The sequence below is a fragment of the Temnothorax curvispinosus genome, unplaced genomic scaffold (genome assembly GCF_003070985.1).
Source record: "Temnothorax curvispinosus isolate PA1 unplaced genomic scaffold, ASM307098v1 QBEX01013717.1, whole genome shotgun sequence".
NCBI classification, from domain to species: Eukaryota; Metazoa; Arthropoda; class Insecta; order Hymenoptera; family Formicidae; genus Temnothorax; species Temnothorax curvispinosus.
In genome coordinates, this window is record NW_020223497.1 from 335,650 (window position 1) to 353,607 (window position 17,958).

The 17,958-nt window shown below is 34.7% G+C and overlaps 1 protein-coding gene across 4 annotated transcripts; it reads left to right on the plus strand.

The window, feature by feature from the left end:
- The first annotated feature begins 340 nt into the window (after positions 1-340).
- Positions 341-17,873, plus strand: LOC112463851 (thrombospondin type-1 domain-containing protein 4-like). 4 transcript variants are annotated; one of them, XM_025030480.1, is made up of 14 exons: positions 341-911; positions 4,232-4,404; positions 10,574-10,721; positions 13,400-13,566; positions 14,230-14,326; positions 14,598-14,637; positions 14,771-14,895; positions 14,987-15,116; positions 15,331-15,583; positions 15,905-16,105; positions 16,334-16,495; positions 16,740-16,916; positions 17,018-17,234; positions 17,351-17,873. In XM_025030480.1, exons 2-14 carry the CDS (start codon positions 4,363-4,365, stop codon positions 17,485-17,487), a joined length of 1,896 nt encoding a protein of 631 aa, XP_024886248.1. In that variant the 5' UTR covers positions 341-911; positions 4,232-4,362; the 3' UTR covers positions 17,488-17,873. The 4 variants fall into 4 exon arrangements, with proteins under 4 accessions (XP_024886248.1, XP_024886250.1, XP_024886249.1 ...); XM_025030482.1 differs by having other exon boundaries at positions 341-901; XM_025030481.1 differs by having other exon boundaries at positions 341-836.
- Positions 17,874-17,958: the final 85 nt, after the last annotated feature.

Below are 17,958 nucleotides of genomic sequence, written 5' to 3' on the forward strand. Positions count from 1 at the left end.
TCTGTCTATGTTACAAACAAAAAAGGCTTTGTACTCTGAAAGTATTGACATAGACTAATTCTTTCGATATTTTTGTATTCACAGAATCGCTTTGGCCGTTTTCCAATTGAATCAATAAATATAATAGATTAATTAATTTCTGTCAAACTCTCTTTCTGTATTATTTAAAGATTTGCGTCACGAAACGAAGAAAAGCGATATTTTCATCTATTAAAATAACGTCTTCATACTTGGTTGCCAGGTGACGCGCCGTGGCGGAGGCGCCCAAAGCTCGGTTCCGCGACTCTACGCGGGCGTATAAAATCGGTCCTCCACCGACAGGAGCCGTCAGTACGAAACAACACCTCTGACAGAGAAACTCGACTCTCGGGATCTGCTCACTGGCCTGCAATATGCACCTCTTGCGCTTTACATACGTTTAGATTTACACGCGAGATAATATCGAAAAACAAAATTATCGCGGGGGGGGAACACTGGATGTAAACTGGATATAAATTCCCATACAGCCATTCCACAAAGATATTTTGCATTTGCAACGCTGATGAACAATGTTTTGTTTGTCGATCGGTGGCGTTGATGAACCAACCAGCTGGTGAACTAATTGGCGACAAGTCTATTAGCTTACAAAACCGAAGACCACGCCTTCGGGATAATTGTGTAATTAAAGTGTGATTAATCGAGATGAATCTCTACGATGTGATAATAATTTGCTCTGCAAATTTGCAAATAAGAGCCGTATTCTGTGATCGATATGTGAGTTGATATTAGCTGACGTGTCTGGTTAGTGTTCATTCTCTGTCAACAATTTCGCGTACAGTCCGAACTCGGTGCAACAGGTCAGTCAAGTAGTCACAATGATCACGATTTGACGTGATCTTCGTTTTTAATTAAAAATGAAGGCGTAAGACAATGTAATTATCTCTTCTAATATATTTAAGAAAAATTAACAATAATACTTTTCAAATTTAAAATTATATATAAAAGATACACGATTTTTAATGTAGTTATAACTATATAAAATGTAATTGAATTATTTTTGCAAATATAATAATTATATAACTTCGTATAAATCTGACTAAATAAAAATAATTATGTTTTATTAATAAATTGCACGAACGTTAAAATAACACCTGCATAACACCTTAGACATTTCATGATAATCAGAGTTAAATAAAATTTATTTGCATCCAATTTGGCAATTACAACACGAGTAATACGTCTAGTTCCGTACTTGTAATTATCGTAGCCGGTATAATTGCGAACGCAGCCGGGATTGAAAATATGCAACGCGCAAAACTGTGATTAGGTATACGTTCCACTCGGACGAAAATGACTCCTTGTTCGCAAGCTTGTTCACAGGTTCGCCTTTTGCAAACGTGTATTTATAGTATGGTAACGCTGACGGGGTTCGATAATCGTAAAAATAAACGGTACATCGCGACTTGCGTAAGATTCCCTCAAATGCCCCATCTCGCCGTGATATACGACGTGTTTTCTCTGTAATAAAGTAAAGACTCCCAATAAACGGTGGCCCGATAGAAAACACACACGCAGAAACGCACGCAAATAATTTTCTAGCTCGTAACAAGGGCTCTTACATACGTACGTTGAACAATTGTATGGTATTTTCAACATGAAAAGAATTCTCATAACAGGATATTCGTTATATAAAAATTGTAAGCTCTTAATACAAAAGTACAATGTCTAGAGAAATATATTTTTTGAATATATTCTGATAGAATAGGTAAAATCACATGCAAAATATTAGTAAATAATTATTATGTTTACACTATTTATTGCACAAATTATAATGCAATGATTAATAAAATAACCAGTAGTACTAGTTAAATAGACTGCATTTAATGAATTATGAGATATTTTAATACATAAAATCGCCAATTTTATCTAGTACGATAACTAGTTTTCACCCGAGAGATGTAAACTACATGCTTTGCTCAAAATGTTAATAAAATTATCATGCACGCGCAATTTATTCGCCATGCAGGCGTGAGCGATGCAATCGTGGTGCGTTCGAATCAGTAATAATTGTAAACTTAATGAGCAATTCGTACGCGATTTAATGATCATATCTCACGCGGGCTAATTTGCATCGGTCGCGCGCACCGTAAATAACGCAGGCCGCAATCCCGTTTCGAGTGTCAATAATGTCGACTGTCTTTTTTTTTTAATATTGTGAAATATGCTCTTCACGGAACAACGTGCGTCGGGTTACGCGACGGTTCACCGGTGCATTGACATTATCGCGAGGAACTATCGCATTTCAGAATATATGCAGCGGACGGTGAGCGCGCAAATGCTCTGCCGTCTGCTCCGCGAGAGAGTTCTGTTTCTTGCAAAAATTCTCCGGTACTTCGAACCGGCACGGTCGACTGCCGCAAATTTATCGTACGCGATTATGCAAGCGCACTCGTATAATTGGCGACGCGACTTTGCGCAGCCTTTGTCGGCAATTTATCTACGCAACGCGTAGATTTGCGCGGGAGCAGGCTTTCCCATTTCAGAGCGATCGATATTTACGATCCGTTTGTAATCAGCAGTCCGCGCGTGTAAAATTCTCGTCGTCCGTTTGCTAACTTTGATGACAGAATGTCACGCAAATCGATCTTATTGCTTTAAATTAAACTAAATGGAAGGCATATCTATTTAAAGTTAAAAGATTTTAAGAATATAATCTTAATCAATTTTAATGTGTATAACTATACGTAATGAAATGCGTTAAATCTCTCTGGTATGTATAATCTGCGGATAATTCTAGCTTCGGGCTACTCCACCTTCGACAGGTCGACGTACGGGTAATATAGGTTCTTGTCTAACGCTCACTAGCAACTGGAGCATGAAAGCATTATACGTGCATATTCGCTCACATGCGCGCCAGCCGATGACTTCTCTAATATCCAATTTCCTTCGCATCGGCTTAGCTTCTTCAGCGTCACGCTACAACATTTGGTTTGAATGTCAAACGTCATTTAAGCGCAAACAAGTCATAATTAATTTGCTATTAATTAAATAAATGACAGGTTATGTTATTTTATTATTAAATGTCATGATATGTTGCAATTTATCAATTTCTATAATTTTATTCAAATATTTGTACTGTTTCCATTTTTATAGGAATAAAATATACTTTTCTAATCTTCTGAATTTAAAATATTAAATGTCTTTGTTTGGAATATTGTTAAAAAATATTAATAACTAAGTACATTTTGTTTTTACTTTATCTGTAATATCATATTTGTGGCGAACTTATAATGTGTATTTCTTAAAATGTAGTTTCATTGTTTAAAGCACCCTTGAATTTTATTTTTATAAGAAAAGCATGACAAAAAGATACAAGTAAAAAAGTAAGTGTGAACAAATTTGATATGTAATAAATGATTTAATTGACGTTTTATCAAGCAATATCACATTTGACGCAACGGTGAATTTGCTAGGGTTCAATCAAGCACTCGTAAAATTGCGGATAGTCGGAACTTTATAGAGACGATGATGTAATTGCATTCCACGCGATTCGTGCCGATGTTCATGAGGTTTTATCTCTGGAATGTTACAATGATAATACTGTTATCGTCACTGTTCACGAAATATCACAGGAATAACTTAAAGATTCGATCATATCGCAGATTCCGCGACATAATTGCATAAACAGTTATAAAAATATTAATCGTGTTGATTCATTTACTGAAAAAGATTCCAAGTATTTACATTTTTTATTATTACATTCTAAAATAATATTATTTTAATATTTAACCTTCCATTACGATATTGTTGAATAAACGCTATTGCCAGAAATTGATTAAAACAAAAAATTCAAAAAAGCTTAGTTAAGAAGACTCAATTTAAAAAAATCTAATTTCTGTAAATTATTTAAAATACTAGCATTAGAATAGTTATTTGTGTAACAAGTGAGGTAATTTGTGTAACAAGTGCGGTTACCGCACTCGCCTTCGGCTCGTGCGTAAACTCCGCACCTGGGAATTTTCATCTTTACACACGACTTACACTCCCTATTTTATGTTGCAAGTGCCTGGAAAGTGGTCTATCACGCACGCGTAGCGTGCGTAATGGGGCACTTTCCATGCACGTGTTGCATAAATACAATTTATGATAATAATCGCATATATTCACACAATATTTTAAAAAATTAGAATATTTTAATAAAAACATTATTTTTTTTTACAATTTAACAACTTTGATTGCTGAACACATCTAGTCAACGACAAATCTACCGATAACGCAACAAGCAGCATTTAAAACAGTGAAAAATGACGTAAGAATAAACGTGCAGTGCGGAAAGAAAAGTGCGCACTATCTCACCGGAAGCAAGAGCGAAAATCCGTCAAGATGCAGCCACTCGTCCTTCCCTTTTTGCTGCTATCTTTAACGGTAAGGCATAAGCGCAACGCGACTAACGTATATATTGACGTGTGATTTACCGCGCCATTAAGGCCGGCCGTCCGGTTGCAGCCTCAATGTCAAACTCGTATATCAAACGTGGGCGAAATTGTTCGTAAATTTGTTCCGGCACATGTCACGAACATCGCGCCGCCGGTTCCCGATCACTGAGGTCGATCGCGTAATTTCTTCTTAGAAATGGAAAGGTAATGGATGACAATTTTTGCGTTACAATTCACGAAAGACTATAGTTTTCATCGAAGCACGAAATGGTGACATTCTAACAGACGAGATTCACACCGGACTAGAGAAATGAAGACTAAAATGAAAAAATGCGTAAAAGGTGAAAAAGGTGAATCATTGATCATTATGTGACTAAGGCTTTAACAAATTTTATTCTCGAATTTTTGATACTAAATATTTACATAGAAGCCTTATTTTCAATATTCTTCTATTAATTAGTTTTGACAATTGTGTGTTAAAATGTTTAATTAAAAATATATAATATTTATAACCGATAAAAATTCACATAGATAAGTTTACAAAAATTTTTTAGAGTTTATCTCCTATATTTATTGATTTTTGTGAGACAGATTATATCAGACTGTTTTAGTATCTATTTTCCTTCCTTAATCCACGATGCTTTCTCGGTCGACGATGAGACTTCCGTCGACGAGGTAATAAAAAAGTGTTACACAATAACAGAGTCTTTTTATGATGATAAGAATTTTTTATAAGAAAGCATAGCTTTATCTATATATATATGTACAGTGGAGAGATTCTCTTAAAATACATGCATATATTTTGGACGAAGGTTAATGCACCGGCACGTATATAGTTAATGTCATTCGGCATGCTAGTTAGAATAGAAATTTCGGAGTTTATAAAGCAGACTCATATTTGAAGCAAATAAAATTAAATATTAAATAAATTAAATAGAGAGCAATAACAAAGAAACTTTTAAATTAATTAGGATTCTAATAATAATATTATATAAATATTATAAACTAAAAATTTAGAGAAATTGATCAAATTATCTATTCCACTTTTAATACGATGCAGATAACAACTAATTATTAGTAATTATATATTTTATGTTTTCTAGAAAATTATAATAAATGTTATAATGTATGCTGTAAAAGAATTCATTTTTTATTACATATTGTCCTTTTATAAATTTCCGGTTGTCAGATTCAGATCAAAGTGTTATGTTACATATTAACTGATCATGTTTGTGTGAAATGAAAAATAGATTCAAGCGTGACGAAAGCAATTTTGTGAAAAAGAGAAGAGTATTACTCCTCTAAAAAAAAGGTAATATCGCAGGATGTTAATTGGGACAAACGATCACACATCAACCTTGTAGACTAACGTCATCATAATATTATCTCAACCGGATCGGCTTGTACGTAAAACGATGTTCTATTAGCATAATCTAAGCGCTACTGGCGCCTAATTATAGACAATTTAAAGACGTGCGAGGATCGTTCTTTCTGCGTAAACGAGCGGCGACACGCGGAGAGGTTTCGGAATTAATTCGGGACTTTCACAGATGACTCGATATTCGCGCAGTCAGGTTTCGGTAACCTATATGCGGTAGATTATGCCATGAGTAACTAGTACGCCGAATGCTGAGTAGGAAGTCTCGCTTAACGCATTCCTGCGGCTAAGTGTTGCCGGCGTAGCGTATTTTTAGAATGGCAGAATAATATAATCGGAGCCGAATGTGCAACTTCCTGCCACATGATCCGAAATCGAATCTCAGTCGCTACAAAAATTCTTTCTTCGAAAGAGTAGCGATAAATTTTATAATCTCTATAAATACTTCTCTCTCTTAAGAGTGAGGATTAATATATTTATTCCTCGCGCAGAAACTCTTGCCTCATTTCACACACGTGACAAAGAATTCTTTTAAGCTGCAAGTTTTCCGTTTTTCCATAAATTTTATCATCAATTATTGCTTCTTTCGCATCACTGCAGTTTTGTACGGTCATAAGATTAGAAAATTAGAAGCCGAATACGTGCATACGTAGAAACATTAAAACACGATAAACTAATAGATTTGTAGGACACCGAAATTTTCAGAAGAGACTGTTTTATTTTTTACGTTCGCTCGTAAAATTGCAGTTTTCATTCACTCGGACATATTTGACATGTTTATGTGGCGGCTATTCGTCTTCATTATTGTAGGAGCACGGCGCCAGAGGTTTACGCCGACCCCCGCATGTCCCCAATGTGTTTGCCTCCAAATCGCGACGACGTTTTTATTTTCTCCGTATATCCGTTTCGTTTAATGGCTCGTGAGATTTCTTTGGATTGAGAGTGGAACCGAATTTATTTGACTGGTACCGAGAAGACACCCGTTGTCGGCGAGCCCCTTCGTTGTTGTCATCGTCTTTTCGTTCACGTCGAAAGATTTTATATATTGGACGTTTAAGTGTTTGTAGTTTATAATTAATTGCATAGAAGAGGAATAAATGGCGAACTCCTCTATTCAAAACATCTCGTTGAAATCTTCGTGAAGACACGCGGAAGAGTACATAGAATAAATGCATTGCGTAAATAACGTAGAGTTATCTATTTTGACTCTAACGGAGTGTAACAGCATAAAATAACGTGTTACATAGAAGATATTTGTATTTCAGACGGAAATAATAATATTAAGATTGGAATATGTGATACCTAAATTTCTTGCAATAAATTTTTCGACGTAATGATCGCGTTTTTCTTTTTAATACTGAAATATGATCTTTTTAATTGTTCTCTATTATTTATCAGAAATCTCTTTATTCGTTAAGTAACAGATAAAGAAATTTAAGAAAGTATTTTGTTAAAAGAATTTTGATGTTTGATCGAATAAAACGGACCTATAAAAAGATCGTCGCGATGCATGGTCGCGCAGCAGGTTTGTCATTATGCGCCGCATTTATAGGGCGATGGGGATTTAACAGCTTGAGTGGCCACGAAAATAACACGCTGAAAATAAGCGGTAAGAGATTCGATGTTATAGGTATCATCGCGAGACGATCGGCTCGACGCCGTCGATCTTGATTATCGTAAAAAGGAAGACGCGCCGCGGCGCTGCCTCATGCAGGCGCACTCAACTACTTCACTCTCGTCGGTGACATTACGCATAATCAGCTAAAGCTGGCGCTTAGAAATCTGACGAAGTGCAGAACGATCTCCTAATTCGTGTGTCTATATAGGTACTATACTGCTCACCGCTGTAAATGCGGATAAATTGAAATAGAAGGATTTACATTATTTCTATGCTGTGATAAATAATAAGAAATTAATACAGAAATGTATCGTATTTCATATTCAATTATAAAGCGTTTCTTGCTGTTGGCTAAATTAATGAGATATTAAGTTGACAAATTAAACACAGGAAGTGAAGAATTGTATAACACGAGGCGGTTAATTAGACGACTGGGACGACCTGCGCGCGACGTAATCTCGGAGAACCGGAAAAAATTATTTAACCGTTCACAAAGAAAATGGTTCTTTCTTAATCGCGTGTTCATACGTTACTCGGTGATACGCAGAGTGTACACACGACCGTATTTTATCGCTATGTAAACACCTAATGTGGCCGAGGTGCTACATGAGGAGCTATACATATACTTACGCAGATACTCGACTAAATTATGGTTCGTTCGTTATTATTTACGATATGTATGATGCGATTCGATAAATTGTGATATTAGCTTGCTAGCTGAAATTATTTTGCCTAAATGCGGTACTTTTGCGCAATCGCCTCTGCTGAAATGGACATTTTTATCAGCGCAAGCGTTTGAAATCGATGGCCAATCTAGATATGTATAATAAATTTTTTAAATATTTACTTTGCTTGAAAACTGGATTCAATTAGTGACCAATACTTAGAGATTATACTTTGTTTATAATAATTTAAAAAACCAAAGGCCTAACAATATATAGTTCTTGAAGAGAGAAAAAAAGAAACAGCTACATTAAAAACTTTCTTCTTTATTTAAATAATTGTTTTACACCTTATTTTATACCTATGTCTTATATATATATATATATATATATATATTCATATCCGGATTTGAAATTAGTAAGATATTTCTATATTCCATTTCTTTATGTCGTTCTCTCTTAATGGAAAATGGAATCTTTCATATTTCGGCTTGAACGTTGAACGTTCTACGCCACTGTGCATTCATTGTTCGCCGCCGATTTATAAATTCACTCATGCGATATTCATACAATTAACATCGTGCGATCTCGCGTACACAAACGGCAAGCAAGTTGACATTCATCCCGAGTTAATCCAATTGGAGAGAGAGGAGTGTCAGTTTGGGCGCGGCTTGATGTGCAGTTCGCCGATTAAACCTGGTTGAAAATGAACGGTCAGCCTCAATCGAGCAGCGTCACCCTTTCAGAATGATCCCCGACGTGTAAAATGTCGAATTATGTTGTTGTATTTTATACGTCATGCAGAGACATATCGCTAAGAAAACTCGAGCGAGTTAGAATACTAGTGAAATAAAACTTTAACTTGTCTAATAGAGAGTATAGAGATTGTAATATGTGTGTTGTAACTTATAGTAAAATAGTATAATACATACTTCTTTAGCCTAGTCGAGATAAAAGATGTAGTAAATTTATTAAATATTATATTCAGGTTTAATTCCCATTTATGTACATTCGACACATGTAACATATTTCATATATTCAACAAAACAAAAACTTTTACTCGTTTTTAATAATCTTTTGTTAAAATATAAGGGAAATTTAGAATAATATTGTAGATAATATTGTTAGAGAATTAACAAGGTCACTTAGTAATAGTAAAGCAGTGCGGGAGCGATTCGTAGCAAGAGAAATGATTTATTGCTGCAGAGATACTAGCAAGCTGATGGAAGAAGCTCGAGGTATAGATTAAGCGAGGGTTCTCTTTTTCTCTCTCTCACGTACACCGGTATCCGTACCACAACCGGGCCACGTGGCGCGTACAACGTGATAATACTTTGATCGAGATTCAGGTCGAATCGCGCATCTTACATCTCCAAGCTACCGTTTGATCACTTAGTTAACCTTGATGATCTTACGTGGCGATTTGACGAGGAAGCAAAAATGTTCTACTATTTTGATATAGTAGGTCTTGATGCTTTTAAGCTATTTTGGTGTCTTTACGTAGATATTCCAGAACATGCATCATGAATGTAACTTTTATGTAATTTATGTTGGAACGATCATATAGAATAACATTCAACAAGAACAAGATATAACATTCTGTTATAATTTTCTTTTAAATTTCAATTATTTCTTTTAATTAGTCCCTTTAATGATTTCGAATGTGCTGTATTAATTATTATCTCTGATTTTCTATGTGTGTTATACCTTCCTATAAAAATAGATTTGTTTGAGAACCGTGCGTCTAAAAGGTGTTCTTGCGTATCGTACTCGTGCTAATTTCCAGGACCGAATTCGCGACCGGTGTTTATTTCTGTGCATTAGCGAAACAGTGGGTGCGGTAACCGTGCAAATGTAAAATGCCCGTCCGCGCGCCAGAGAAACGGAAAGGGTGACGCGAAATTATGGCTGTCAAGACGTAAATTTAGACGACGATTTGCCACCGTTTCGGTCCGCCTGCATTCTATTCACCTCGTCTGGCTAAAGTCGCAACAATAAGTCCGCTGGAAATAAAAAGCGAAGTGTAATCGCGTCACAAATTGAAATGCAGAGAAGATAAGATTTATTACCTAAAATATATATCTTCTAACTTCTGACTGTTTTTTAATCTATTGTTTGCAAAATTTTCGCATCTCACGGTGCATTTCACAGTGTAGCAATTAATGCACGGAAATCGAGAATTTTTATCAAGCATACAAGCATAAATCACCCGTCTGCATCGGGCAAAATGGGTGTGTCGCTTCCTATTAATTCATTTCGCAGATTGACATCAGCATGGTCGCACATACACTCTGCTGATTTCATTTTGACATCTAGAAAAATTGGAATGCACGCGAGAATGTCATTCATTACCTAGTACCCGTTCAACGGAATGCTCGGATCTATGATCTTGAATGCCGAGGCTGCGAAATTTAGTCTATGAAGTCACGATTTATTATCTTTCGCATGAAATTCTTGGCTGGCACGGCCAAGTTAGCACATGTTATACCTACTGTTTCAGTGTGGTGTGAAATTTGGCAGCGGTCATCTGATAGATGGAATTTTCACGATGCCGACTTTGGAACCGGGTTATAATTTGGTGGCGGTGGTCCCACGTGGCGCCTTGGCACTGAACGTGACCGAACTCCGTCGCACGCAGAACTATCTTGGTAAGAGAAACAGGAATTTATGACTATTGATGAAGATAAATTAAGATGGCTGAACTATTTTCATTCAGCTCCACGCTAAACCTTGCATCGAACATTTTAACCGCGTGGGTGCCCCATTTATTGAAGTATATAAGATTGCCAATATTAAGCAATATATTTCATATTTTAGAGCTTATACTGTAACATCATATTTTTAATTATTAAGTTTATTTAATGTATTTTAATGCCTTCTGAAGCCGCAACGTTACAAAACGTATAAAATTTCTTTGATAAAAAATGATAAAGAAGCTAAGAGAGAGAGAGAAAGAGAAAGAGAGAAAGAGAGAGAGAGAGAGAGAGAGAGAGAGAGAGAGAGAGAATAATTTCTTTATTACAGGATATAAATTAATGTCAACGCAACTTTGTGCATATGCAACTTAGTGCATTTTGCAATGTAAATTGGACGTTACATGATCAGGACGTGACTAGCGACTCTTTTTACTGACGTCCAGATACTGATCAGCGCTAACATTAATTGCGCGGTTGGCGCCAGATAGAATAATTCAGTGGTATTGCTTTGGATTTCGTGGAAAGCGCAGGCAACCGGTTGCGAGGAATGCATTTCCACCTACCATGATTTCTTACTGTTTATGCACTGTTTACGGGTAACCCGTTACATAGCGTGGTCGTTAAATAGCGACCGCACCCGACGTTTAAGATCATCATCGTCCCGCGAATATGATTACGTCGTCCGCGCGAAAAATTAATTTACGACAAGCATTTTGCTTGCGAGATAAAAAAGGTAACGTGATTTAAGAGATTAAAAATGACGATATTTATTTCAATAAAATTATAAAGTTATTATACTGTAATAAACATTTATGTCAAGTTACAAAAAATTTAAGGATTAAGTTAGAGATTGAAAACAAATATAAATATTAGGGTAATGACGTTCACTTAATTATCTGATTAGTTATCTGTTATTACATCAGACATCTCAGTTAATTGTTTCTGAGTCTTTAAGAATACTAATTTCCCCTGTCATAAAACAAGACATATTGCAGGTGTCGCGATTAGTGTATAGTTACGACTATTGAATTTGCAAAAACCAATTAACTTTTTTTTCTTTAGAAAGCATAATGCATCAAAAAGACCATACCTAACTTACATAATTCATTACGCAAAATTCACGCTGTATGATTCTTAGTTTTGGAGATTATACTTTTTAAGAAATACTATGTTAAAAACTGCAAAATATTTGCAGCATAATTAATCGCGAGCTACATACATTCTTTCTTCATCTTGTTAATTAATTTAAAAGAGATATATATACATATAATGCGTTTTTTACATTTAACAAATTTTAAAAGCAATAATTATAATAAAAATTGGCTGTACATAATATTAAATTAGCATTTTAAAAAGTATAAACCATAAAAAATTAATAGTTAATATAACAATAAATAATAGACAGTTTTATAGCAATGTTTAAAACCATATTTAGACCATTACTTATTTGCTAATAGCATTATTTTGTAATAAGTTTGGTGGTGATATGCTATTTAAAAAATTTGATTAGAAATTGAGTCTCTATTACATATGAAGGCAATCATCATTGTACTGTCTTTGATGCCTTTCGAATCCATTCATCGCTCGATCGAAGTAATGTAATGATTACCTTTCACGGGATACGAATAACAGATCGTAATCAATGCGTCTCCTATATACAATGATGGCGTCGCCGATAAGCAAAATGAGTCGCCAGCAGCGTGATTAGTTGCGATCGTTAACAATACTGTCGGCACCTTCATTACCGCCGACGTGGTCGCGCCTCCCATTATCCTCACTTAATCTGGGAAGATGAATGATTCAAGGGAAATCGATAGGAAATTGCGCTTCGCGTGAAATTAAATCCATCTAATCTTCAGGGAACATAAAAACATAAATTGACATAAAATTTACAAGATGTAGTTAATAAATTATTATGTATATGTATAATATGTTTATAACAAAGTAGAGTATTTTGTAAGGCGATTGTAGGACGTGTTAAAATTAATTTAGGCATCAGAAATTAAATTCTGCAAATGCATTTCCGTCAGCTTTAATCCATTTGTTTTTTGTGAATTGCGCTTTTAATGTAAACGTAATTTAATCTTTCGCGGCGCGTCGTAACTGGAACGGGGCCCGTTGTTCCGCTAAATTAGATGCACCGGCCCGTGCCACGTGGATTACATAAATCGCGCGCGGCCGTAAACTCGCTCATAAACGACTGCTATTGTGCGCGCCCAAGTCTCGTTTAAACGATCGTGCGATTGCCAACTTTAGCGTGATCCATGTCAATCGACGTGTCGAAGATCATCCTTGTTCTATAAATAGGACTAGGTAGTTTATTCGAAAATAAATGCGGTCATTGTAATTTTCTCGTTTTTAACTATACCAATATGTTTGTGATATAGGTACATATATATTTGTGACAAATAAATGTTTTTAAGATATACATAGTAACTGGAACGTACTCGTTACATATAAAATCTATGGAGGGTAATTAATAGCATTGGCTATTCTTTTAAATAAATGTAAACAATTTTATTACAATATTATTAATATTTCTATAATCTGCATCTCAGATGCTGCACAGAAAATCAAATATTTCTTATAATTTAGAAAGTACGTAATAAAACACGATAATAAATTTGCAGCGATTAGATTGCAAGATGGTAGCTATTTGTTGAACGGGAATAATGTTATCAACTGGTCTGGCGAGTACAAAGGAGCTGGAACAACATTTGTTTATCGTCATCAAAGTCCTCAGAATTTAGAAAGCTTTTCTGCCGCGGGGCCATTACAGGAACCTATAGATGTCATGGTAAGTAAAATATGATATAATATAATATAATATAAATCATATAAAGTAACTTAATTTTTATCTTTGTCATTTATACGAAGGAAACCAACAATCATCAAAGGAAATAATTATCACGTTGAATTATAAATATCTTAAATAATCTAATAAATATATGCGGAAATAATTAATTGCAGAGGCTTTCTTTATATACATTACATTTGCATTCAGCGATGTTAGTCAATGTTTGTTCATAGAATAAAAATATCTATTAATATTACATATATAAAGCTTTATATTTTATGGAATATTTTGCATCCTTCGGCCAAATTGTAGACATTGTTATAACGCGACCGTAATAATGGCGGCTCAGAGTAACAATTGTTGCGCGCTAGCAATCGTGGGCGTTAATGAGTTCAACCGAGTTCCATTTAACCCTTTCACCGCTGATTTTCCGCTGCACATTGTCATAAATCGTATAGGTTCTACGTTTAATGATGTTAAATTGCATACTGTTCCACTTTTGGAATACTATTTGGAATTTAATAATTATATGAACTATCTAGTAATAATTCAATAATTAAAAATTGTCTGATAATAGTTTAATAATTAAAAATTAGATCTCAATTATTTTTAATTCAGATCTACTTAAAGTATATAACATAATCTAATTTTATTATTTCGTAGGTTTTGTATCAGGAACCAAACCCTGGTATTGTTTATCGATATCGGATTCCCGGAACTACAAATTTACCGAGAAGCAATCATTTTCCGCATAATTCAGGTATTAATTTATTATAACCATATATTTATAGAAAGAAAGTAATTTCGAAAGCATACTGATTTTAAAATATTTCTTAATTGTATTACAGATGAAGAATTGCTTTTTACTACTTTGTTTGGATATTCATTTTTAGGCTTTTTAATTTTATTTTTAAAAAATTGACAAGAAAGCAAAAAATAATGCTTTAAAAGTTAATTTTCTTGAAATAATAAATATTAGATATTACATGTATGCAAAAAATTATTAAAAATAAAAAATTGTTTAATTATAGTTTCCAATAAAGGCGTTGAGCATAGCTTACAAAATAGAAGGTAAGAAGTTCATAAACTAACATTTAATTAATTTAATAAATTAAGACATTGTTTATATGCCTTTTGATAACAATAAGCGTCTCATTAAATTTTTTATTTAATAATTAAGTAATTACAAAGAATTTAATTTTAGATTCAAAAATGAGCCAGCAGTGAGTAATGTAACGTCTCCACCGCATTTATCACGACGGTTTAGGAAAAGAAAATTTATCTGGAAAGCGATTGGTCATAGTGAGTGCAGCAAATCATGCGGCGGAGGTAAACGAGAATTAGCTGATAAGTAGTTGATTTTATGACAAGTTTTATAGAGACCCGCGCGGGTACAAATGGTTTTGATATGTTACATAAGGTGTACAGATACTCAGACACGTGTGTATCGAGGAGCACACGCAGCAGCCGGTATCGGAGAAGAGATGCCATGGGTTGGAAAAGCTGCACGAAATTCGCCTCAGATGTAATACCATGCCATGTCTACCTAGGTGATTTTAATTTATATTTTATACGCGTAAAAAGTTTCTTATACATATAGATTATAAATATGCGTGATAATATTAAATAATAATTGTACAATAATTGTACAAAATAAGAATGCATAAAAACACAAAAACGCAAGTATTACAGTTGCAGAAATCTAAAATAATTATTTAAGATATTTTGTTACATTCTTCTCCAAATAAAACTGTATTCTCGAAGGTGGCGCGGCGGACCATGGAGTGACTGTTCTACTTCCTGCGGCACCGGGGTTCGCACACGGGAACTCGAGTGCGTACAGGAATTAAGGACGTCATTAACAATGAGAATCGCTGATGGAGCTTGCACAGAACCGATAAATTTGCCGACGAGCGAAGCGTGCGAGATGCCGGCGTGTGAGGAGATTAGGCAAACGTCGACGGAGACATCCTCTCAATCACTGGCTCCGCAATGGACCGTGGGTGTTTGGTCACAGGTAATTTTGTTCAGACACATACATTATCTATATCGATAATTTGTTATATAAGAAAAGTAGAGAAAATAAAGCATAACGATATTATATAAGTTTTAATATTTAACAAAAGTTTCATTTTACAGAGCGATATTATGTCAGATTTTGAATTTGTATATTTCAATATTTATTTATATTAATTATATACTTTTATATCTATCATGGGTATAATATTTTAAAACAATTTTTTAAAACAATTTTTCTAATTTTTTTGTTATAAACAATTAAATATGTACAAATATTTGAATGGAGTGATTATAATTTTTTATGTCATTGATTTTTAAGTGTTCCACGTCCTGCGGCGTGGGGAGAAAAACGAGAGTCGTAACTTGCGTTACAGAAGGTGCTCCATGCGATCTCTCGGAAAAACCTGAGGCACATGAAACGTGCGACTTAGGACCATGCCTAGCGAAATCAACGCCGCTGAACGTTGTTTCTGCGAAGCTACAGAATCCGCAGTGGTTATTCACTGAGTGGTCTGACCAGGTGAGCTGTTTACCTGCACTTGCAAGCTCTATGAGAACTGAAAGTATCGTTCTAATTAAGAACTGGTACATGAAAAGCTTACTTTTAATTTTAATAACTTATTGACAGAAGAGTGATAAAAAATGTGCATAAGTTATTATATTTCCTAGAACATCACACTTGAAATTATATTCAGATTAAAAAATTATTATATTGATTTTACTAGCAATCTCTAATTATCGACTTTAGTGCTCGGCAGAATGTGGCACTGGAGTTCAGACTCGGAGAGTTCTTTGCGAGACGAATTCTGACGAAGAACATTGCGATGAATCGAGTCGACCTGAGACTTCCAGAGACTGCTCGAGCAAAAGAACTTGCAGCGGTCAATGGTTCACAGGACCATGGGCGGAGGTCAGGCTTAAATATAATTGTGCAATAAAGCTATGAAAAATAATTTTAAAATAGAAAGTCGTATTATAAAGCTTATAACGTGTTGATTGTGTGTCGTTGTGTATACACACATATATATTATAAGAATCCATAGCAAAAGAATATATATAATTATGTTTGCTTCACTATTTTCATAATTATCTCAATATAAAAATATTTTTAAAATTAATTATTAATGTAACGAGAATTATTTTACATTCTCTAGTGTTCTTCAGACTGCGACGTGGGCGAGCAAGTTAGAGACGTCGTATGTGTTACAACTCTTCGAGGCTCTCTACGTGTCGTCTTAGACATGAATTGTCCTGCGAACAAACCGGAAAGTAGAAGATCGTGCAGAGAGCGTCCCTGCACATCTACTTGGTTCATATCTGACTGGACGCCGGTAAATATTTATTTTATCGCAAGTTAAAATCACAAGATTAATTTCGAAAGCTACGGTAGAACTCGGTAAATTTATACTTGTTTCCAAAAATCGGTTCGCAGTGTTCGCGATCTTGTGGTAAAGGTGTACAGAAACGCGAAGTTCGATGCCTGAATCCAGATGGCCAATTACCCGAATCATATCAGATTCATTGCCGAGAGGAGGATCGACCAGTATCTCGAAGAACATGCAACGATTATTCTTGCAGAGATGATCTACGCACACCTGAAAATTCTCACAGGGTCGTTCAAATCCAGGACGATTCCGAAATAACAAACGGTAAACAAACTTTTAAATTTGAGATACAGATAATATAATTTACCCTTGATATATGTAAAACATTATATATAAAATGATACTTTTTCCATTATATATTAACATTTTATTTATTTCAGGTGTTGAAGACAATCCACTTTGCAAAGACAAAATGCCTAACTGCAATTTAGTCACACAAGCTCGGCTCTGCTCTTATCAATTTTATCAAGACTCTTGCTGCCTGTCATGTTCTCGAGGCAAGCAGGATTTTGAATAGAAATCCCCCCCTCGATCAATCATGTTCATTACGATTTTTTAATGCAAAAAAAAACTGCCTTCAGTAGTATTTCTCGTTAGTATATATCGCCAATTAAAATCCTATTTTTGTCGCCTATTGGTACAAATAACTTTTAATAATTAATAGATAGTAAAACTTTTGTACGTTTTATATGTATAAAAGTATAGATATGCATGTGCTGCAGAGCAATTTTAATACGAAGTCCACGATTTCGTTTGAGCAAGATATTTGATAAAGAAACAGAAGAGACTGATCGCGTGTAATTGCCGGTTCGTTTTAGTGATCTGATGCAGCATTTAAATCCGCACTGTTCTCGAATAACCGTAAATATATATATTGAGCATTAATAAATGTTACGCTTTTTTCTTCTTCGTTGTTCCTTGCTACCTTTTATTTCTCTGCTTCCTTTTTATTTCAACGTTCTAATATTAGTACAAGGAATTTTACGCA